The sequence below is a fragment of the Sorghum bicolor genome, chromosome 2 (genome assembly GCF_000003195.3).
Source record: "Sorghum bicolor cultivar BTx623 chromosome 2, Sorghum_bicolor_NCBIv3, whole genome shotgun sequence".
In the NCBI taxonomy this organism is placed as follows: Eukaryota; Viridiplantae; Streptophyta; class Magnoliopsida; order Poales; family Poaceae; genus Sorghum; species Sorghum bicolor.
In genome coordinates, this window is record NC_012871.2 from 56,329,071 (window position 1) to 56,353,117 (window position 24,047).

The 24,047-nt window shown below is 39.9% G+C and overlaps 1 protein-coding gene and 1 long non-coding RNA gene across 2 annotated transcripts; both read left to right on the forward strand.

The window, feature by feature from the left end:
- On the forward strand, positions 10,839-15,161 carry LOC8054618 (zinc finger CCCH domain-containing protein 59). The gene is made up of 10 exons (XM_021452223.1): positions 10,839-10,999; positions 11,085-11,361; positions 11,658-11,781; positions 11,913-12,032; positions 12,262-12,379; positions 12,966-13,384; positions 13,490-13,790; positions 13,885-13,981; positions 14,557-14,699; positions 14,823-15,161. Exons 1-10 carry the CDS (start codon positions 10,904-10,906, stop codon positions 14,949-14,951), a joined length of 1,824 nt encoding a protein of 607 aa, XP_021307898.1. The 5' UTR covers positions 10,839-10,903; the 3' UTR covers positions 14,952-15,161.
- On the forward strand, positions 20,545-21,474 carry LOC110432233. Its single transcript, XR_002449644.1, has 3 exons — positions 20,545-20,634; positions 20,721-20,784; positions 21,194-21,474. It is a non-coding gene; the product is annotated as an uncharacterized LOC110432233 (long non-coding RNA).

Below are 24,047 nucleotides of genomic sequence, written 5' to 3' on the forward strand. Positions count from 1 at the left end.
ACCATGATCCTGTGACTAGATTAATGTTAAGTAATAAATGATAAAAATGACTTTTTAGGCACTTGATAATTTGTCTGTACGTGATCACCCGGGACAACAGTGCAACCATGAGGGCTATAATGGCTCTGGCTTTAGCTCAGTATGAAGACCTTTTCTAGCTTGTTAGAGGTTACCCGAAAGGGTGGAGGGGCTGAACCGTTTTGGTATAGTGTGGCCTCTGTCTGTATGTGTATAGGCTGCGAGTCATTGTGCCATCAGAAGGGGGGCTCTATATCTGCGCGCAAAGGAAACCTTGCGGCCCTAGACGAACTTTTGAAAGGCTTTATAGTGATCCCTACCGACCTACCTTGGTAGTGGGTTAAGAGGCTGATCACCTCGGGCGAAAGGGTAAATCATGACTCATGGGTAAAGATGTACAACCTCTGCAGAGTGTTAAAAACTAGTATACTAGCCGAGCTCACGGTCAGGAGCGGCCTTGGGGACATCTGCATTAAGGGTGATGATTCTTGTTGTGTTAAAATACTCATTATTTATTGTTTAATGCTTTACATTATTTATGTCACATTGATCATGAGATTGTGGGATTTATACAATCTAGTTGCTATACTTGTGGAGTTCGATATGGACTCACTCTTGCAATTTCCCCCACACCTCAGGAGAAGTTTTGGGCTTGTGATCAACCAGTCAGTTGGATCCTGTAGAGAGAAGTTAATACCCGAAGTTTGGGGTTGTTTATCCGCTGTTTGATATTGAAGGTTATCTCTTTTATACTAAGTATGTTATATATTTATGCATTGTCCTTTGACATTACCCCTTATTTGTATCTATATGTGAGATTTTTTTCTGGTTTTATCCTTAAAATCGGGTATTACATCATCTTGGCGTTTTCTTTTCTCGTTCTTATAGTTTGTGTAAGGACACGACATCCTTTGCGACCCTTTAGCAGCCTCACCAAATGCTTTCTTCAAGAACCCCACAGTCCCATTAATCCATGCATTGCTCTTAGTTGCAAGGCCATTGTAAATCCACTCACGGTTATCCATCCTCTGTCATACATATGTGCAAGCGAGTAATATAACCAGCAATTGGATCTACATGGCGTTCCTACCATCTAATAGGTGAAGGATAGGACCTAATCCCACTCGTGGATGCGTAGATGGTTAGCTTCTATGTTCTGCTCTGTCTGAGTCGGAGTTTCAGCAGTACCTCCTCGCTGTTCTCCCGATACACGTCCTATCAAGGAGAGTGTGTATCCGGAGAACAACGGGGAGGTGCTGCCGAAACTTCTACTCGGACGAGAGCAGAACATGGAAGCTAACCATCTACGCATCCATAGCTGTCCAAAAAACATGGATAATCCGAAGCAGATATGGTCGACGAATATGCACAGACATGTATACCAACAACCGTATCTTTTTTGGATGGGAGACGCCTAACTGGGTTACGCGACCTAAGTATGACAACGATAAGGGATGGAGGTTAATTATACCTAGGGTGGTGGTGAAGACAGGCTAGCGGCACAGTGGCGAGTCGGTGTAGTGGCAAGGCGGCGCTGTGTCGAGGTGCTTCGAGTCCCCTCCGACAGGTCCTGCTATGCAAAACAAGAAAAACAACACTATAAGTACAAAAATTTGGCAGAACCTGGTTTCCAAAACCTACAAAAAAGAAGTCGGCTCGATGGCCGATAGCACATATACGGTACGAGGGCCACACATCTAGAAACTCGACACAAAGGCCGTCAAGGACACATACGGCACGATGGCCGACAACCCTAGGGCTTTACCATCTTCACCGGTGAGGGCGGGAACGATGGTTTGGACGAACCCGGGCGCACCCCTTCTTCCTCCTTTCTCCTCCTCTCTTCCCCTTCTTCCTCCTTCTCTTCTCCTCCCCCTTCCTCCTCCTCTTCTCTTTTCTTCTTCCTCCTCCTACTCTTTCTTCTTCTTCTTCCTCCTTTCGTCCTCGTCCTCGTCCTCGTCCTGGTGGGATGGGGAGGGCCGACGCCGACGGCCGACCCGGGATGATGCCGAGGCCGTGCCAGGCGGGGCGGGTGGACCCATCGGAGGGCGGCGCGGTGTGGCACGGGGGCTCAGCGGTGGGGCCCGAGCGGGGCGGCGTGGGGGCGCCGGCGGGGCGCTGGGTCGGGGGGCACTGTGGTTTGGGATAGGGCAGGGGGGTCAGGGCGGGGTGCGGAGAACAGGAAATATTTTTTAGAAAATTGTCTTTGCCAAGTGCCAGCTCTTGTGATACTATTTGAAACTCCATTTTAAAGTTTTAGACTATTTTCACTTTTTTTGCTATATTTAACTAATTGTGGTCACATATGGAGATGTGTGGATTTTAGACATCCAGCGTTGCAACTTGCTCTAAATCTTCTCAAATTTTAACCATAGCATCCACATGCGATAACACGACACGTCGTCAAGTTTTGTGATTTTCAGACTTCGTTTGGATTTTATATAATTTTAATCCACTTTTCCCGCATGTAACTCGACATGTTACTTAGTGAGATGGTCGAAATTTCATGTGAGGTCTTGGATACGGACTCAAAATACATCAAATACCATGACTATCATTTTTTGAATCACTGCATTGCGATATTTCATGCAGATGCAATTCGAATTTGAATTATTCAGAAAAATACAAAGAAACAAAATAAATTAGTTAAGTATAGCAAAAAAAAGTCAAAATAGGCCAAAAATTTAAAATGGAGTTTGAAATAGTGTCACAAGGCCTAAAAAAACTTAACCCAAAATTTAAAAAAAAAACAAATTTTCTTTGCTGAGTGCTAGGGATGGCATGCGGCGAAGGGTGTCTTTATTCGGCGAAGAACCAGCCTTTGCTGAGTGCCAAACGCGGCAGGCACTCGGCAAAGGAGCTTGCGACGTGTGCCGTTACTCTTTGCCAACAGTCTACTTTTGTTGAGTTTCAAGCACTCAGCAAAGAATAACTTTACCGAAAGACTATATGTAGCACTCGGTAAAGAAGACTTTGTCGAGTGCTTGGTCTAGCACTCAGCAAAGATCTTAGCTCTCGGCAAAACCGCGGTCGCTCGACAAAGAATCAATTTTCTGTAGTGCGCACTTTTGATCTCCTGCAGCAGAAGAAGAACAGAACTGCCACGCGCAATGCATGGGTATGGGCCATGCCTAGGCCGCTCCGCTCCGATCTACGTATGGCAGAGCAGCCGCGCACCCACCCACACAGGCTCCACATTTGACGCCGTGGCAGGCAGGCAGGGTCGGGTCGGCAATACTACGAATCATTGCTCATCTTGCTCTCCCACTGCGACAAAGGGGTCAGAGTAGATTCCAAAGCCGTCCGGCGTTGCGTTGTTTTACTGGTGTGGGGTAATTGGCAACCTCCTCCCTGCCACGGAATTCAATTCCATTCCATCCATGTAGTTGCAGGTACTACGGCTGGATCGGGGAACACAACCTCCATCCTCCGCCGGGGATCGGATCCGAGGAAACTACGCCCGGCCGGCCGGCCGGCCATTAGCTCCGATCTGGACCTGGAGTCGACAACGTCTACCATTGCCATTTGCCTCGGACCCTTAGGTTAATTTTTTGTTTGATAAGCTCAAACGAACACGCGGCACTACGCGTTACGGATGCATGCCAACGACAAACAGCCGTCGTACGCCGTCTCGTCGTCGTACACGCGCAGCAGATACGACGTCGACGACGACGCGAGATACGTACGTGCTGGTCGTAAATTAAATGCGGTCGCTGTGTGTGTGTGTGTGTCACGGCGTGGCCTGTAAATGAGCGGCAGCCGGCAGGGCAGGGAAAAGGGAAAGCCACATCTCACATGGGGGGCAGGCAGTTCATCGCCGTGGCCCTGGCCATGGCAGTACAAGTTAGGGGCTGTTTAGTTTAAAAAAAATTATAATTTTTTTAAGATTTTTCGTCACATTAAATTTTACGATACATGCATAAAATATTAAATATAAATAAAAAATAATTAATTGTATAATTTACCTGTAATTTGTAAGATGAATCTTTTAAACTTAGTTAGTAGATATTTTTGCAAAAAGATTTACAGCTAAACAGGGTCATCCACATCTACTGCACATATGCATCGTCCTAGTCCATGGTTACTCCTCGGATCGGATCGGGTTATGGTCCTCGCTCTACATGTTTATTGGACCAATTTTAATGGGAAGTTTCATAGTGTTATTTTTAAGACTACAGTTCGTATATCTTATAAGTCGTATCGACGAACAAAATGAAACCTGAATAAAACATCCATTATTAATGGAGAGTTTAATCTCATGGTTTTGTAAACATTTAATTTCAAGATTCATGAAGAGTTGGTAATCGTGCCAAGAGAGTTTCATTTCTTCTATCTCTTCTTAAATACACAACTATGTCATCAAAAATGTCTACTCCATGTGATAACCTATTTAATATGAATGTAACTCACGTAAAACTTCCACCACTCAGACTTACCTTAGGACACTTGTAATGCAGAAATCATCATAGTTTCTATAGGCATTAATGTAGTGCCACCTAAGCATTTTGCTGATGTGGCAAAGTAGTTATTGAAGAGAGGAACAAAAATTATAGAAACCCGGTCTAAGTTAGAAATATGTCTACACGAGATCTAAGACATGAAGTGATACGATTGGTTAAGAATAGAGAGAGAATGAATGTGATTGGATAAAAAATTATTCTATAGAAACTATACATTGGGATCATAGTTTCTATATATATAGTGTCTACAAAAATTAATAGGTATTCCCTCCATACCCATAAAGAAAATCATTTAGGATAACGATACGGTGTCCAAAACCTAACTTTGACTCATTATTTCTATAAAAATATTTATTAAAAAATTATATATGTATATTTTTACGAAAGTATTTTTGAAGACAAATCTATTCATATAGTTTTTATATTTTCAAACTTAACAACTTAAAAATTATTCATAATTTATCTATCCTTACTACTAAATTATAAAAATTCCAGTCTCCTAAATTTTTTTTTCTGCTCCCGTCGGTCCCCCGCGCGTCCGTCCTAATCGAATCGTCGCTTCAACGCTGGCAGAAGGAAAACAAAAAGAATAAAAGTTTATGCAAAAATCTCCTTTATACATTATAGCACATTGAAAATAAAGAAAGTACAGGTCCTAAATACAAAGTGTTTATCCTATTAGTTTATTTTTCTTTCATTATTTAAATTGGCTGAAAATTGATAAATACATATTATTCATAGAAAAATCTAAAGATTACAAAACAAATTTTGTTCAACTCCACATATGTAGATCCATGCAATAAATAAAAAATATCAAAAATTTTATTATATTTTTGTTGTTGGAGATACTTGCCTATGTTTTTAGTGTAAAATTGATCGGTTGAAAATTGATAAATGCGTAGTAAATCATAGAAAAATCTAAAAATTATAAAACAAATTTTTGTTCAGCTCCATATATGTAGATCCATGCAGTAAACAAAAAATATTACAAATTTTAGTATATTTTTTTGCTAAGATGTTTGCCTATGTTTTCAGCGTAAAATTAAAATTGTAGTTATCTTGCTCCAATTATTATGAAAATTTTATGGTAATCTATTTAATGTGATGCTTGATTTATGGTAAAAATTTTAGCACCATTCCTGCATATTTCACTAATTTACTAATTTACCTAAATTTATGCTTGAGGATGCTTACACAACCTTTGCACGATGTGTTGTTATGTCATATGAACACTTCATAAGCCCATGCATTCATAATCTACATACATTTAACTAATATACATAGGTTATGTCATATGAACACTTCATAAGCCCATACATTTAACTAATATTCAAAAAAGCTAGCAACAAACTTCTCATGTTTTAATATAATACTAAGGTATATTAAGAGGTAATATTAGAGTAACATAATTTATGCTTGAGGATGCTTACACTACTTTTGCACGATGTATTGTTATGTCATATGAACACTTCATAAGCCTATATATTCATAATCTACATATATTTAACTGATATATCATATTTTATAGGAATTCTATTCTAAATAAAAAGAACCAATCCAAACCTTTTCTTTGTGTATTGTGCTAGGAGTCTTACATCTTATATGTATAAGATCATAGATGACAAAGGGTTCATATAGCACGACGTCTGGATCGAACGGCTATTATAGGAGAGAGCCCTCTCAAAAAATACTCGCTCTTTTATAGCGGGATACTAAGATATATTAAGAGGTAATATTAGAGTAAGATAAGATTTGACTTATTTCTATTTTTATTATTAAATAAATATGTCTCCAAGCTATATATTATGTAAATATTAACTATCTAATACCATAGGTGTTATGGTTATCAATAAAATAAATTATGGACTTTAAATTTTATAAAAAGATAAATATAAATAGATATGTAATATTATGTCATCATTTATATGACTATTTAATATTTTTCTTCTGTTGCAACGCACGGGCATATTTGTTAGTATTCCTAATGTTTGACTTAAATCTTAGCCAAAATGATTTTCTTTATGGGTATAAAGGGAATATAGAACTACATATAATTTTTAGTATTGGGACTGCTCTGCTGTATCGTACGCGCGTCTTTCATTCCATCGGTCTAAATTTCCAATAATGAAAATTTAAATTGCCTACGACCTAGCTATATACTCCTTTCGTATAGAATTTAGATGTCGTTTTGGACAAGATTTGAATCAAACATTGGTAATATAAATTATTAATAAATTTTAAATTATTGAATTTGTAAATGTGAAAATTATATAAATAGATTTGTCTTGAAAAGTATTTTTATAAATATATATATATATATAATTTTTTCCTAAATATTTTTATAAAACAAGAGGTTAAAATTGTATTCTAAAAACTATGTCGTTGTGCTAAACGACATCTAAATTATATACGGAGTGAATATATATGCATACATGCCTATATATACCATCACACATCCAACGCCTTGTGTTAATTACTACTACTCTTTTCTTCTTGAATCGCGCATGGGCAGGATCGATTTCATGATGACATTTATTCGATCAACTAGCTAGCTTGATCTTGTAAAAAAAAAAAAAACTAGCTAGCTTGCCACCCGCGCCGCTGGTCTGAGGTCAGTCTTAATGTATATAGTTTTATGATAGTTAATAAGACTATAAACTAGGTCATATGAGTTTTATGGAGATGAAACTCATCTCTCATTTAATGAAACTCTTTCATTTAATGACCCTGCCAAGTCAGCAATTTTGCTTATGTGACACCATATTTAATGTACATGACACTCTCATGAAATATGCATTGAGACTGACCTTACCACTAGCTGCTTCGATCGAATTTATACTAATTAAATCCAAAATAAATAACTAAATAAATGCTTAGAAGTTAGTAGAGCGAGTAGTGTCTTGTACAGTAGTACTCTATACTTTAGGCCTAGTTTAGTTTCAAAAAATTTTAAATTTCTCGTCACATAAAATCTTTAGATACATGCATGCAACATTAAATATAGACGAAAATAAAAACTAATTGCACAGTTTACCTGTAATTTACGAAATGAATATTTAATTTGAGCCTAGTTAATCTATAATTAGACAATAATTATTAAATACAAATGAAAGTGTTATAGTAGGCAAAGCCAAAAAAAATTACAAACTAAACAAGGCCTTTACATGCATGTTGATGGATCAAATGCATGCAGGTCCAAGTGGAGCTAGTTGTGCGCTTAATTGTGCATACATACACTAGTGCTTCTTGCATTGCTTTAATTTGGCGGCGCAGATGGTGGACAATATGCATATGGACCAGGACCACACGCCGGTACGTATGGTGCTGCTGCCGTTGCCATGGACCATATGGTCATCTCCTTGATCCGGCGCCATCACCATGAGACATACATGAGTTAGCTGTTAGCTAGCCTCTCAACCCTGCTCTCTGTTTAAATAGCTGCTCATGTTTATCACAGCACAGGAATGAAGGTTTAATTAATTAGAATGTACGCGCTGGTCAACTGTGTGTCGACTCTTCTTCCATGCATATTCAGTTTGATTTACTCTTGCCACGCTTGTCCAGAGTGTGTGTCACCTGTTTTAATTAACTCTTGTTTTTTATTTGTCCAGAGTGAAAGCACGAAGAAGTACGTGTCATGCAAAATATTTTACAAAATGAACACTATAGTATTTTCGTTTGTATTTGACAAATATTATCTAATTATGGACTAACTAGACTCAAAAGACTCGCCTCACAAATTATAGGCAAAAACTATATTTAATGCTTCGTACATATACCGTAAGACTCGATGTGACACGAAATCTGAAAAATTTTACAAAATTTTTCGAAAACTAAACAAGGTCGTACCACCATGCATGGTTATGAGGATTCAATGTATCATCAATCCATTAGTGCGTCAAGTATCTAATCAATTAGTGCATATATGTGGTAGCTACTAGCTAGACAATAGAGATTTGTGTAACTCAAAAGGATGGAGTACTAGCAAAATTAATTAAAATCTACAAATTAAACACTTGTGCGCGATTGAACGAATGCTACCAAGTCACCGTTTACAAAATTAAAATTGAAGTCCTACAAGAATGACCGTACCACACATCTTTCGACTGGATTACAACCTGGGGACTATTAATTAAGCCTCTTTCACATGATAAAGTTAATAGTAGATGAAGTCAATGAAACTTAATTTTAGGCAAAACTAGAGCGTCATATATTTTGGAGCATACATAATATGATACTCCCTCTATACTTATATAAAAAAGTCATTTTAGACAAAGATTGAGTGAAACATTGAAAATATAAATCATGAATAAGTTTTAAGTTGTTAAGTTTGAAAATGTGAAAAATCATATGAATAGATTTATCTTGAAAAATACTTTCATAAAATATACATATACCACTTTTTAATAATTTTTTTTATAAAAACAAAGAGTCAAAGTTAGGCTTTGGAGACCATGTTACTATCTTAAACGACTTTCTTTATAGATATAGAAGAAGTATATTGGTTTATAGGGTTTGACAGATACAATCATGTTGCCGACTAATCATGAGTTTTTTTGGTTTTCACTAGCTAGGGGTAGTAGATATTTTTAGTCGAGACTTTCTTTATCTAATTTGTTCAATCTAAAAATCAGATATTTTTAGCTCCGAAAGCGGTAGGACAAAAAACCAATTCAAAAATGACTGCATATAAGATTTCGGCCCCTTTATTATCAGGTTCCATTTCTGCGTTGGTTGGCTATTGTTGAAAAACAAAGTTAGTAAGGCAAAATGACATTCTCTTGAATGAAGTGAGCATGGAGTTCTTTTTATCCTTGGAATCTTCATTAGGCAGATCTTATTTTATGTTACCTTTTGAAATTAGAAGTAATCCAAGTTTTTTTAATTTTATTGAGCCATCCGTGCAGTGTTTTAATCGATAGAGAAATCCAGTTGCTACGACTTAGAATAGTATGGTGATACCTTGTGTCATGAAGGCTTATGCAATAAACTCTGTAATTTTATTGTTTTCAATAATAAAATTAAGGCTTAGCTCATTTTTTTGCCAATATACCACTCAAATTCGAGATCTATTGTAGTACAATACAATAGTATTTACAAGATCCCTATTTTTTTTTTTGAAAAAACTCCACATTATCTCCCTCAACTTTAGCAAAAGTCCGCTTTTCCTCTCCAAACTCCAAAGCTAGGCATAACATCTCCCTTAACTAGCGGTTATAAGAAGTTTGAAGGCCGCATAGAGCCAGGCGAACCCACAGGGTATGCCGTGTGGGCTAGTCTTGTACTGAAAATTATATTATCATCTATTATATAACATAATTTACAGCACTATATTTGATGTGTCCTATTTGTGTGGGGGTAAGCATCTTGTTGTTTGAGTGAAAGGTCATTGGTTCAAATCCCCTTAGCATCATTTTTTTTTCTATTTTTGTGTCCCTTTTAAAAACTAACTATAGATAATATAATTCTTTCTTTAAGTTTTCTTCTTTTTATCTCATCTTCTTATGTCTCGTGAAACCTTAGTTGCAAGCTATGCACAATGTTGTTTTTAAATTTAATTTCTATTTAATTTTATCTCCTTTAAAAATAATTATATATAATGTACTTCATCCTTTAGTTTTCTATTTTCATCCCCTCCTGATTTGTCCCACAAGACCTCACATGTTTCTTTGTTTTTGTTTTTTTTTTCATTTTTGTATTCCCCTATAGATATTATAACTATAAATAATATATTTTGTCATTTATTTTGCATTTTTTGATCAGATCTTTGTTGTATGGGATGGAAATCTGTAGCTATGTATAATGTCATGTTCCCTTTACAAAGTCTGAACTCCAACATTAGTTGTCTAACATTAGTTGTCTAGTCACATTTAGTAAGCATGATTTTTCTTCTAAATGGGTGAAGATGATATAATCAAGACATTCATGTCATCACAAAGCGGTGGGTAAACAAGTCAGACATGTAATATTATAATTCTATTTTATTGGTTGTATTTCTTTTTTGCTATTTATATCATCGTAATATGTCATAGTTTCTAGCTTAATGCTTGTGGTTTTTACCGAATTGGAATATGGTTTTACAAATTAGAAATGATTTTATCAAATTGTATAAGAAAAATTTTGTATGGCATACCCTATGCTAAGATCCTGGGTCTGCCACTGCATGGAGGTAAGATGATGGTTTTAAAAGTTGATGAGGAATAGACTTTCGTGAAAGTTGAGATAGATAATGTGAACTTTTTTCCTTTTTGATTTGAAAAAGAAAAGCGTATGGCGTGGGCCGAATCAAATTTGGGTGTACAATGCCGGAAGCCTGGCCCAATTACAGTAAACACACAAGACACAGGCCCAAAGGACTTGTTGCAGATCCGAAGTTTATCACTGTGTCCCCTTCGTCGTGCCCAAGAGTCCAAAACCCAGCCCCAATGGCCGCCACCCCGCCGGCCCCGGCGCCGCCGCGCATCCTCCTCGCCGGCGATGCCCACGGCCGACTCCACCAGCTCTTCAAGCGCGTCAAATCGGTAGCTACCCCCTCCTCCTACCATTCTCTCTTCTTCCTCCCGCTGGTGCCGCCGGTCCGTGACACCGTGCGCTGCCCGCCCGCAGGTGAACCAGTCGACGGGGCCGTTCCACGCGCTGCTCTGCGTGGGGCAGTTCTTCTCTCCCGAGGGGGATGCCGAGGGCGCACCGGGGGACGTCGCCGACTACATCGAGGGGCGCGCTTCCGTGCCCATCCCGACCTACTTCACCGGCGACTACGGCCCCTCGGCGCCGCGGCTGCTGTCGAAGGCCGCCGCTGGTGCTCGCGGGTTCGCGCCCGGAGGCATCGAGATATGCCCCAACCTCTTCTGGCTTAGGGGAAGCAACCGCTTCACCCTCCACGGTGTGTTTTCTGGCTAGTCTGCTGCTAATTGATTTCTTTGAGGCCAAAAAATTTGCTACCGGCTAGAATTTTTTTTTTGTCATAGAGCACTGTGGAGTTAATCGAGTGTTGCACTATATCACACTCGCAGGAGTCGCCTCTCGTGGTTCAAAATACTAAAACCTTACTTGTACATACATCCTTAAGAGTGATATGGAACTTCATTGAACAATGTGTAGTGATGCCTGAAAGGCTGAATGCGAACTGATTTAGTCTCACCTTTCCTCACATCCATACATAATGTTTTCTGTTTGTAGGTTTGTCGGTGGTTTATTTGTCAGGGAGAAAGGGACTAGGAGGGCCTGGCTGCTACAGCCAGGATGACGTGGATGCCCTGCGGGCTCTTGCAGAAGAGCCAGGGATCGTCGATCTGTTCTTGACATATCCTTTTTTTTTCATTACTGTTACTTCCACTGCCTGCTAGTGCTAGTATTAATATTGAGTTGCTTTGTGTTAGCATCTATTCTGGATGCATCAAACTTGGGGTTCCCTTGACAGTAATGAGATTGCACTAACGAATGGCCAACTGGAGTGGTCAGTGGGGCTGACACTTCCAATGTGCCTAACCAGGTTTTGGATCCTATTGGGTATGATCCTATTGTTGCTGAATTGGTTGCTGAGATTAAGCCAAGGTTTGGTTCTGACTTCATAGTTCATACACAAAAAGGAAATAGTTACTGAGAAAGTCAACTTAAAGCATTAACATTCTGTTTCTGTAATGCTGATATTGTACAATGATATTATTATAATATATACTAAGTTGCTGACTACTAACTTAACCAGATAAGTGTTTTGTGCATTATGTAGCAGAAGACAGAATGTATGTTGATCCAGATTTGTGACATCGTTTGGTTCATGCAGATATCACATTGCTGGTACTAAAGGTGTCTTTTATTCAAGGGAACCATATGTCAATGATTCTGCTGCGCATGTTACCCGCTTTATTGGACTTGCTAATGTTGGAAACAAAGAGAAGCAGGTATTTATATACAGACCAAACCAACTTCTTATTCAAAAAATAAAGAAAAACATGTTCGTTCATGTTTATACTACCTTTTTATGCTCTATCATAATTTGTACACTACTCTATCCAGTCACACTCACAAGTGATTTGGACATGGGCATGGTCTTCAGAATGCAATTTTGACTACTATTTTTTTGTTGTAATGTATTTATAAAGCACAGCAGAAGTATCTGTTTTGAAACTACTTTTGAAGACAGACCTGCTCATATCATTTTCAAATATATCCAAATTCAACACATAAAAGGGTAAATTTGAATCAATTTTTGAAATAGTAGACTGCACACAACCCAAAACATCACTTATTTATGACTGGAGGGGTATGTTTCAAGACTTTCCTTGTTCCTTCCATGCTATAAATATCATTCAGGCATTCTTATTATCAGTAATTCAGTACATGTGTCAAAGCACTAATTGCTTTCCAGTTATATGTTACCTACTAGCCAAAAAATTCTACTTCAAATGTGTTGCTTCAGTGATACATTGTAATTACCTAGCAATTTAAGTCATTAATTGTGTACTCCTTATTGCATATACTTTTCAGAAATTTATTCATGCGATTTCTCCTACTCCAGCATCTGTCATGTCCAGTGCTGATATCCATGCCAAGCCTCCAAATGCTACTTTGTCACCATATGTTGGTCCATCAAAATCAGTTCCTATTGAAGAAGCTCCAAAACGTCCAGCTGAGAACATTGATTCGCAATATTGGCGTTATGATGTCAAGCGGCAAAGGCATGGTGAAGCTGATGGAGGTGGGTTGTGTTTCAAATTTACATCCTCAGGATCCTGTCAACGAGGGAGTAAATGCAATTATAGGCATGATGAGGAGGCACTGGAGCATTATCAGAGAAATGTCTGTTTTGATTTTCTAAACAAAGGGAAATGTGAGAGGGGTCCAGAGTGCAAGTTTGTTCACAGCCTTTCAGGGGAGACTGCCCTAAGAGATGCAAGACCTCGTAGGTGAGAAAAGCAGTACACAATCTCTCTCTTTCTGTCAGTCTGACTCTGTAGGCAACTAGGCATGCTTTTTGTTCTGGTACCTCATCTATAATTTTCAAACTCCAGTGAAAGAAGACGTGTGGAGAGCAGTTGCTGGTTCTGCTTATCGAGTCCAGATGTTGAGTCACATCTTGTCATTAGCATTGGAGAAGGTTACTACTGCACACTTGCAAAGGGGCCGCTTGTTCCAAATCACGTTCTAATGATTCCCGTCGAACACTGCCCCAATACATTGATGATGCCTCCAGAAGCAGAGGCAGAACTTGGGAGATATAAAATTGCTCTGGGTAAGTACTTTGAGAAGCAAGGAAAGACTGCAGTCTACTTTGAGTGGGTTTCACCGCGCTCCCACCATGCAAACCTGCAGGTATTGATGATTCTCACCTGATATGGAACTTATATCTGTGCAGAACCTTTGCCATGATTATGCTACATGGTAATCCTTCCAATTTCTTGCATAGGTTGTTCCTGTACCATTGCCTAAAGCAGACGCTGTTAATAAGATATTTCATCTAGCAGCAAAAAAACTGGGATTTGAATTCTCTATGGTGAATCCAGGTGACTCTTTATGCATTTTTTTGGTTCCGCCTTTTGGTTGTTTGATTAAACAAAAGAAAATACATGACCACATGCAATAGGGAAGAACTATGCTCTTCATTACATAGTAGTCAAAATTTGCAATTTTCTGAAACATAACACATTGCTTGTCACACATGGTTGATAATTTAATCTTATACTCGTTCAACATTATTTAGTATGTCATGCTGATATATTACTGTAATACATTATGTCAAGAGTTAAGATAGCCTTCATTGTCGATGCTCACAGGAGTAAAGGTTCAAACTGTTATATTCTTTGTTGGGCTATGAAGTACGATGACCAGTTGCTTCGACATTCTCTGTTGGTGGTTTAATTAGCAATGGCAAGAACTAGCTTTGGAATGTGTTAGCTCGTTCTTTTTTTCTTTGTGTGTATCTGTGTGGGGGTGGGGGTGCCGGCTATGTGTCCATGAAGTTATATCGATTCAATTTCATTACTTATGATTATGATGCTTTCTTGCTTTGGCCCTCAGTAAATGATGGACGCATTCCATTTCTGTTACCATTAAATTAATGTCTGGTTTGTTTTTACAGATGGTGCAAAAACAGCTAGAGAATCATTGATGTCTCAGTGCGAAAGCAAATCAGGCATGTTTTATGTTGAGCTCCCGGAAGGTAGAATTCTCCTGCACATGATCGACAGTAATGAGAAGTTCCCTGTGCAGTTTGGACGCGAGGTATGACATGACCGTCGTTGACCCATTTTTAGCTTGAAACGACAGACTAGTCGAAATCGGGGTGGAAGTAATGAAACTGCAGTAAACTAAGCAGCTGGCTGTCTTTCCTTTTCATGGCCACAGGTGTTAGCAGGACTGCTAAGCATGGCGGATTGCGCAGATTGGAGGAACTGCAAGATTTCAAAGGAAGAAGAGATTAAAATGGTGGATGATTTCAAACAAGGTTTCCACGAATTTGATCCCGCAGAGTGAAAACCATGCTGTGTGTCTTTTTTTTTTCTTTTTCTTTTTCCTTCGAGTGTTCCTTACTGAGAGGTCACATTTGTATGCCTGAGAGATGGACATTATATGAAGCACTTGTAACATTTTCCAATGCGGCAATTTCTGTTTTATATAAACGCATGTGCGAGCAAGATATTGTCTGTTATTAAGCGCCCCGGATGAATGCACTTTGTTCAGCTAGATGATTTAGGGTAAGACATGCTTCAGCCTGTTGGACACCACCATGGATGCTATCTTGCACTCTCTTCGTTCTAAATTATAAGTCGCTTTGATTTTTTGATATATCTATTTTGTTAGATATAAATATATAGCAAAATCAATGTAAAAAAAAGTTAAATTGACTTATAATTTGGAACGAATTGAGTATACTGTGCACAAGCACAAGCTAATCGGTCGTAAGTACATCCTCTCCGGTTGTGGTACTTTTGGGATAAACACCACAACCATTTCATTGCACCCGTCAGGCATTTCCCCTCGCAAGAAATCACGCACCTTCCATAGTTCCATGTGACATCCTCACCAGCCACCCCCCAATACTGACATACAGAACAGAGAGGGCATGCCATCCACCTTGGAGATCACCGCTATCATCCAAAGCCCTTTTAATTTCATCATCAGTTTAGTTAAGGATGGGAATGACCCTCCAAATTCTTTTCTAGTGTAATTTAATGAACTAAATAGGCAATTCTTTTCCTTATTTTTTTCAGTTCATTTAGTTACACTAGAGACGCGGATACCTGTTTGGAGCACCGTCCCCATCCTTGTTTAGTCCCCTTGCACTAGCGGTATATGATTCATCTTAGGGGTTACACTTGGTTGGAATGTTGGAGTATTTCATTGTACCTGGTTCCTGCATGGGATTGGAACAAACGTTTGCAGTAGTTAGAAATCAACTCCAGTACTTCTCTATTATTCTCCGTCACCACACCCTATCCTCCTCCACCAATTCTACTCCTCTCTGACGCTTGTTCATGCAAAAACTTTGTATTTCTGTCACCCCCTTTCAACCAATGAGCATGTGCGCGTTGGCGCCAATAGATATGCTTGTTCTCTTCAAGCTTCTCTAGTTTTTACTTCAAATATTTGCTCCTTTGCTACATTTTCATCATTTAGGTTCCCCTGTTGGCACGCCTCCAACTCCTTTTTTTTAATTATCTTCTCCAAATCCCCTAGAATATTATACTCCAGTCCCATAAATCCCTTGCCATCTCCGCTACTGCCTCCTTGACAGTGCCATCCCTTCCATTAACACAGAGCTTCCAAGCATAAGGGCACACTGGTCCTCCTTCACCATTCTTCGAAACAGAAGGTTAGCTTTGCAATCGGCCGCACCAAAACTTCCTCTTCCTCTGTTGTTAGCATCTCCAGCAGACTATCTAAATCCACTACCTATCCTATATTTGAGTAGTGGAGAGCAAAAAAACACACTCCAGCAGGCTACCTATCTGACTACCTGTTATGAACGACGTATGGAGTATGAAATCAATCAACGCAGAGACACACGATTTACGTGGAAAACCCCTCCAATGCGAAGGGGAAAAACCACGGGCACCAGCCAGCAATGATCTCACTATCTCAAGAGTTTTGGGTTACACGCCTGCGGCGGCTTACAAGAAATCAAGTCTCCACGAAACCCTAGCAAGGGTATATACCGTACCGCCCAAGCCTCCGGCGACGGGCCTCCGCTTCGCTCCGTCAGAAGCCCGGCCATTATCCTGAAGTGAATTTGGAACAACTCCAACAAACTCCACCTTGAGACAAATTTTTCTTGTATCATAAATGAACCTATCATCCTGAACAACAAAGATAGAAAACCAGTGGTGCCAACAATAGTCTCTTGGACTATTCAATCAAACCTACTAAGCTTGAGCATAACTCAAACTTAGCAACAGGAATAGGCTTTGTCATCATATCAGCAGGATTATCATGAGTACTAATCTTGCATACCTTCAGCTTACCTTCCTCAATCACATCACGCACAAAATGATACTTGATATCTATGTGCTTAGTTCTCTCATGGAACATCTGATCTTTAGTGAGGTAAATTGCACTTTGACTATCACAATGCAAACTTATGCAAGATTCAACTCCACTGAGCTCAGCGTACAAACCTTTTAACCAAATCAACTCTTTGCACGCTTCACAAATAGCCATATATTCTGCCTCAGTAGTAGACAAAGCAACAACATACTGTAAAGTAGCCCTCCAACTCACAGCACAACTGCCAACAGTAAACACATAACCAGTAAGTGATCTTCGCCTGTCCAAATCAGCAGCATAATCAGAATCCACATATCCAATAAGTCCCATATATGTTCTTCCAAACTTCAAACATGAATATGTTGTGCCTTTGAGGTACCTAAAAATCCACTGAACTGCCCTCCAATGTTCTTTGCCAGGATTAGACATATATCTACTAACAAGACTCATAGCATATGACAAATCTGGACGAGAGCAAACCATGGCATACATCAAAGACCCAACAGCACTAGAATAAGGAACCTTTGACATGTACTCAATCTCTGCATCTGAACTAGGACACTGAGCAGCTGACAACTTAAAGTGAGGTGCAATAGGGGTACTAACAGCCTTAGCATTTTGCATGTTGAAACGCTGAAGAACTTTCTTGATATAATTATGTTGACTCAGAAATAGCAAATCAGATTTTCTGTCTCTACTAATTTTCATACCAAGAATTTTCTTAGCACTACCAAGATCTTTCATATCAAACTCACTACTCAACATCTTCTTTAACTTAGTGATTTCAATCTTACTCTTGGCAGCAATCAGCATATCATCAACATATAGCAGCAGATATATAGGTGATCCATTAACATGCTTGATATAAACACAACTATCATATTTAGATCTTTTGAAACCATGTGACAGCATAAATGAATCAAACCTCTTGTTCCACTGACGAGGGGACTGTTTCAAACCATACAAGGAGCGCTTCAACTTGCACACATATTTTTCCTTGCCAGGCACTATGAACCCTTCCGGTTGGTCCATGTAAATGTCCTCCTCAAGCTCTCCATACAAAAACGCAGTCTTCACATCTAACTGCTCAATCTCAAGATCATGTGAAGCAAAGTACGAATTGAAAACACTACCTACTTTTGTTGACCCAACAAATTCCTCCTCCCACTACCTAGATCGGTTGAGCCAACAAACATGCCTACTACTTCTCTCTCCCACGCTCCTCTCTCCCCGCACTCGTACGCACACAACCCAACTGTACTACTCGACGACGGCGTTCTAGCCCTCCCCTGCTCGCCGGCCCTCTGCACCCCGGCGGGCGGCGGCACTCCTCCAGCGCGCGGCGCCGACTCCCTCCTCTGTCCTCTCCCTCCCCAGCCGCACCGCGCACGCGCACGCCATGGACGCCGCGCGAGCTCGGGCTCCTCTTCCCGTGTCGCTGGCGTGGCTCGCCGTGCTACTGCTCCTCGTCCTGGCAGGGTCAGCGCGGCATCCGCGAGCGAGGCAGTCGTGGGGTGCGACTGCGGCGGCGCAGCGGAGGACGCGCGCGGTGCGCTGCGGCTGAAGCTCAAGGAAGAAGATGACAAGTGGGTTCCGTATGTCATAGACTTCTAAAATAAATTTAGGAACCATGTTTTAGGTTGTACTGTTGGAGTTGAAGGTAAAATATAGGTAGTACAAAAATAGGTGGCTACCTAAATAAACATTTAGGTAGCCTGTGTTTTAGGTAGCAATGCTGGAGATGCTCTTACAATCACGAGCCTATGGAAGGATGGTCAGGAGGTGCCCCTTTCTTTTTACGGTGACAAAGTAGGGCCTCGTTTAGTTTTCAAAAAATTTTACAAATTTTTTCAGATTCCCCGTCACATCGAATCTTATTGCACATGCATAAAACATTAAATATAGATAAAAAAATAACTAATTGTATTTGAGAGACGAATCTTTTGAGCCTAGTTAGTCTATAATTGGACAATATTTGTCAAATACAAACGAAAATGCTACAATATCCATTTTGTATTTTTTTTAAACTAAACAAGGTCTAGGTAAAAATAATAAAAATAATGAATCCCCAGGCTAAACAGCCCGTCCTAGATGGAGACTCATTAGTGATGGGTTTCTGTAACGCCATATATATGATGATGTACACTACTAGTCATGGGTTTCCAATATCCATCTTTTTTAATCAAACAACAGTGACGCATGTAAGGCCCTGTTTGGTTTACTATTTGGTTTGTCCTGTAAAAATTTACCGTCCGCCATATTAAATATTTGGATACATGTATGAAGTACTAAATATAGACTATTTATGAAACTAAAAACACAGCTAGAGAGTAATTTAAGAGACAAATCTTTTAAATCTAATTAGTGCATGATTGGATAATAATTATCAAATAAGACAAAACTGCTACAGTACCTATTAAACTTTTAACATCCAAACCAAACACCTCCTTAATAACGAGTTTCTAACATCGGTCCCTTTTAGTCCAACAACAGTGTCTGCTTTTAAATCATCAATCCTGTTTCTCTAATCCCGTCTATGATTGTAGAAATATTAGAGATGACTTTTTTTTCATGAAGTTCAGAACTAAATCATTAGTGTGTTTTTTAATTACCTACTACTAATATTAGTAACGTGTTAGCATAGAATCGTCACTATTATGTGGTAGTGCATGGCATAGGGTTGGAGGAATCTGAGTGAGGGGAGCGTATGGGGGGAAGAGGAGGCGGCCAATTAGGACAGAAAAAAAGGGAAAATAGACACAAGTGTGGTGGCGTGAATGATGGAATGAAGATGTTGGACCGTATTGATTTTTAGCGTGATATTAGTAACCCTGCACTAAAAATAAAAAACACCATGCCAGGCTACTGACATCAGCAACTCCCGACACTAAGGCCTTGTTTAGTTCAGCCAACTCCACGGCGCGTGTGCGGCCAGCCCCTGAGCGCACGCAGCTCCGCCGGCACGAGCTTGGTGGCCCTCGGCTCAAGGCGGCCTCCGTGCTTGTACTGCGGCTGTGATGAAGATGTGGTTAGCTTACTTTTGAAGCCTTTTTACTGAGATTAATAGTCTATAGATTTCAGCTAGAAAATATCAAGATCTTTAGGCTGCTATTTCTGTTAATGCCTTCAATCCTTGCGTAGGCAAGCGTCATCTGATTGTTAGAAAAAAATCCGCCTTTCTAAGTTCTATATGACCTTCCCTAATGACAAATTTGAAGTTTTTATCTTGTAATTAACTCTTTTCCTCCTTACAGGATATATATATACCAATCAACGGTCCTGTGATATCGAGCTTCAGTTGATGCAGAGGTGGTGAAAACATCTTGTCTTCTTCAAAGAGGTTGCAAGTTGCAAAAGTTTGTCTTGCCCTTGCTGTGTTGTTGCTTCCTTCTCTGGTGGAGTACACAAGAGAAGTTTGCAGATATAGGCAGCTCCTTTCAGCTCTTCTATGTCCAGGGATTTGGACTTCCTTCAGAACACTTCAAATTACCTAATCTTTCTCCAATAATTGCTTCCAGTTTATGCATTTCCAGTTATGCCTCTTGGTAATGAATTCTGTGAAGTAGTAGTTAATGTTGTGATAAAAAGGGATGCTTTGCTGCCTTGGACTTACGGCGATATGCTGACTATGGCTAGTGCTGACGGCATGAACATTGCATGGCCATTCAATAAAGTAATGTACTAGATTTGACATAATTTTCATTTCCTCTTGACCTGTGATGCATGACCAATGTTCCTAATTAATCCTATCTGTGATAGATAAAGGAATGCAAGAAGAGGGAAGACAAGAATGCATCTAGCACACCTCTCAAGGGCACTACATGTATGTCTCTTGACCACCTGTAAAACCTACTGACTAAATTCAGCACCTAGTGACCATCCTCAAGTAATCATTTAACTTACTGCTGTACTACTATAAAAAAAGTGTGAAGGTTTTGACCCTCGAAGGAAGTTTCTAGTTAGATATTTAGTATGTAGCAATAGCCTATTTTTTCTAGGCCTTAGTCATCTTGTTTGTCACATGACAGTGCTATTCATAAAAAACATGACATTGCTGCTAGGTAGAGGCCTTTGCACTCGACTGATCTGCTAGCAAGCAGATTTCAGCTAGCAAGTAGAAGAGATATTCTTTTGAACAGATGATCGTACTCACACACTAGTAGTACACTACTATTGTACAACAACTTTACATTATTGTCTCTACTTGTCTAATTACATATTATATTTTTTAGGAAGTGTGGGGCACAAGTGTTTGGCTTAAGTTCATGGAAAATGGTTCTCCACAACCTGGTGGATGTGCTTTTGGGTTTTTATTTCCTATTGTATGCACCAACCTTAGTATTATATATCAAACACAAACTACTATATATTGCTTGCTGGTGTGCATTCATGTAAGCTTTTGTTGGATAATGTAGTATGCAAGACAAGATTGTATGCTTGACTTTATTGGTTATGTAGTGTGATGTAATGTGCAAGATAAGATTGTATGGTACAATATATATGTATCGACCTCCATATCATGTGTGACCTTATATCTTTATGTGTAATGGAAATTGAGCTTGAACGTGGGTTTGATGTGCTAAATATTTTTAATTTTTATTTTTTTGATATTCAAATTGTGCCGTTGAACAATCTGACGCTATATATATGTAGACCATTGGATGATATGACGGTATATGTTTGGCCAGTGAGTGTCTGACACTAAATATTGCCATGAGACTATCTGACGCTAAAAAATTACACAGCAACAGACTATCTGACGCTAAAAGTTTGGTCTGACGCTATATGTTTTTAGCGTCAGCACTTACTGCGTCTGCAGAAGTCTGACGCTATATGTTTTTAGTGTCAGACCGCATGACGTTGTAGCAGCTTTCAGCGTCAGATCATCCGACGCCAAATCTAGTGTTGTGGTGTAGTGTTCATCCAAAAAATCAAAAACTTTTCAAGATTTCCCGTCACATCAAATCTTGCGGCACATACATGAAGCATTAAATATGAATGAAAACAAAAACTAATTGCACAGTTTGCATGTAAAAATCGCGAGACGAATCTTTTAATCCTAGTTACTCTATAATTAGACAATGTTTGTCAAATAAAAACAAAAGTGCTACAGTGTCAAAATCAAAAAAACTTTGGATCTCAACAAGGCCTAAATATCACTGCCATTGATGTTAGCAATGTCTGACAGTGCTATTGATTTTAGTGTCAGACCTTAGGCCAGTCTCAATACATAGTTTCGTGGCACAGTTACCAAGACTATAAACTAGGTAACCGAGCCACATGAGTTTCATGGAGATGAAACTTCTCTCTCACCTGAGAAACTCCTTCATTTAATGACTCTGCCAAGTCAGCAATTTTGCTTATATGGCACCCTATTTAATGTGTATGACACTCTCATAAAACATGCATTGAGACTGACCTTAAACGGGGTTTATCCACGTGCCACTGCAGTGTTGGGCTTTATCCCAACTGTAGACGACGGACACAACTATGAAACATAGCCTCGACACTAAAAATGGTTTTGTATTAGTGTCAAGAGCTTTTCTGGCTTGATAACAATTTTCAAAACAGATCAGTTAAAACTGAACTTTGAATGAATTTTTAGCAACAGCAAAAATTTTAGTGGCACGAAAGGAACCAATAAGGAGACAAACCAATAGTTTGGGCATCTTTTAGTGGTACACAGGTAATTCTAGCTTTCATCTATTGCTTAACTCCTAATAATGTTGTGACCCTACTTTTAGAATCGCACAGGCAAATCGGCCCCTGTTTAATAAACGATATATAGCTGATCAACTGTAACAATTCGCCTTTTCAGCTGCAGAATTGGGGTGGAAAAGGTTTTGAATTTTGAGAGCGTCACCTGTGGGCGAAGAAGATCCCACGCCGGAGGAAACGATGCGGCGGCCGTGACGTGAGGTGCGCGATGCGGTCGACGAGCGCGGCGTCGATGCGCTGGCACCCGAACTTGTCAACCAGCTTGTCGTAGTCGATGCCCCCCTCCGGAGCGGACACCTCCCACGGGGTCACTAGGACGAAACAGCCTGTTCTGCTACCGCCGCCGCCTCTGTCACCGCTCCCTCCGTCTCCTTGTCTATCTCCACCTCCCCTATCGTCCGTATCTCCCTCTCCCCAGGGGAGAGCTCCACTGGTGCAGTGTCGTCGAGATTCATGGTCGGAGGGGACTCGCTGGCGCTGGGGACGATGCCGATGAGCAGTGGGGACTGGGGAGTGGGAGAGGGTGTAGCGGCGAGGTTGGGTCCCTGGGATTCCGGTTCGGGGAGTAGGGGACTAGCCGGAACCCGGAGGGCTTGCCACCGGCGAGGTCGGGGTCCGTGGAGACCCGGGGGGCTCTTGGGTCCGGCCGTTCGAACCCAATTCTCGCTCCGGCAATTTCCCCGCTGAGCGACTGTTTCCCGCCGAGCCGTCTGCTGCGCATCCGAATTATTAGGCCATTGGAAATGAAATTTTTTTTTGATGCACATCGGATGTGTCCGAAGGATGCTGGGAGGGATTTTTAGAAACTAATAAAAAAATAAATTACATAGCTCGTCAGGAAACTGCAAGACTAATCTATTAAGTATAATTAATCTATCATTAGCACATGTGGGTTACTGTATCACTTAAGGCTAATCATGGAGTAACTAGGCTTAAAAGATTCGTCTCGCGATTTTCAACCAAACTGTGTAATTAGTTTATTTTTTTATATACATTTAATGTTCTATGCATGTGTCTAAATATTCGATGAGATGGATGAAAAATTTTTAGGTGAGGAACTAAACCGGGCCTTAAGCGGAGCCAAGGACTGTTTCCCGCCGAGTCGCGTGCTGCGCATCTGAATTATTAAGCTAGGTCTGTCTGAACTGTTTTTCAACTTTTCACGCATGTAGAAAGTTGATACTGACACATGCCGCAGAATCTACCTCACTCAACAGCCTGCTCACGCATGCACGTATGCTTCTAATAAACTAAAAAAAAGTCATAACTCCAAAACTAAAAATCCAAATTAAATTTCGATTTCACCATCAGATTTCTTACAATAAATCATTTGAAACAAGATCCCACATGAATATATTTAGACAAAAA

What these genes read in the sequence shown, in the direction of transcription:
- LOC8054618 (XM_021452223.1), top strand. Translation starts at nt 10,904, where the DNA reads ATGGCCGCCACCCCGCCGGCCCCGGCGCCGCCGCGCATCCTCCTCGCC. An exon ending in TTGGAAACAAAGAGAAGCAG is followed by an intron (nt 12,380 to 12,965) that starts GTATTTATATAC and finishes TATACTTTTCAG; the next exon opens with AAATTTATTCATGCGATTTC. An exon ending in ATTCTCTATGGTGAATCCAG is followed by an intron (nt 13,982 to 14,556) that starts GTGACTCTTTAT and finishes TTGTTTTTACAG; the next exon opens with ATGGTGCAAAAACAGCTAGA.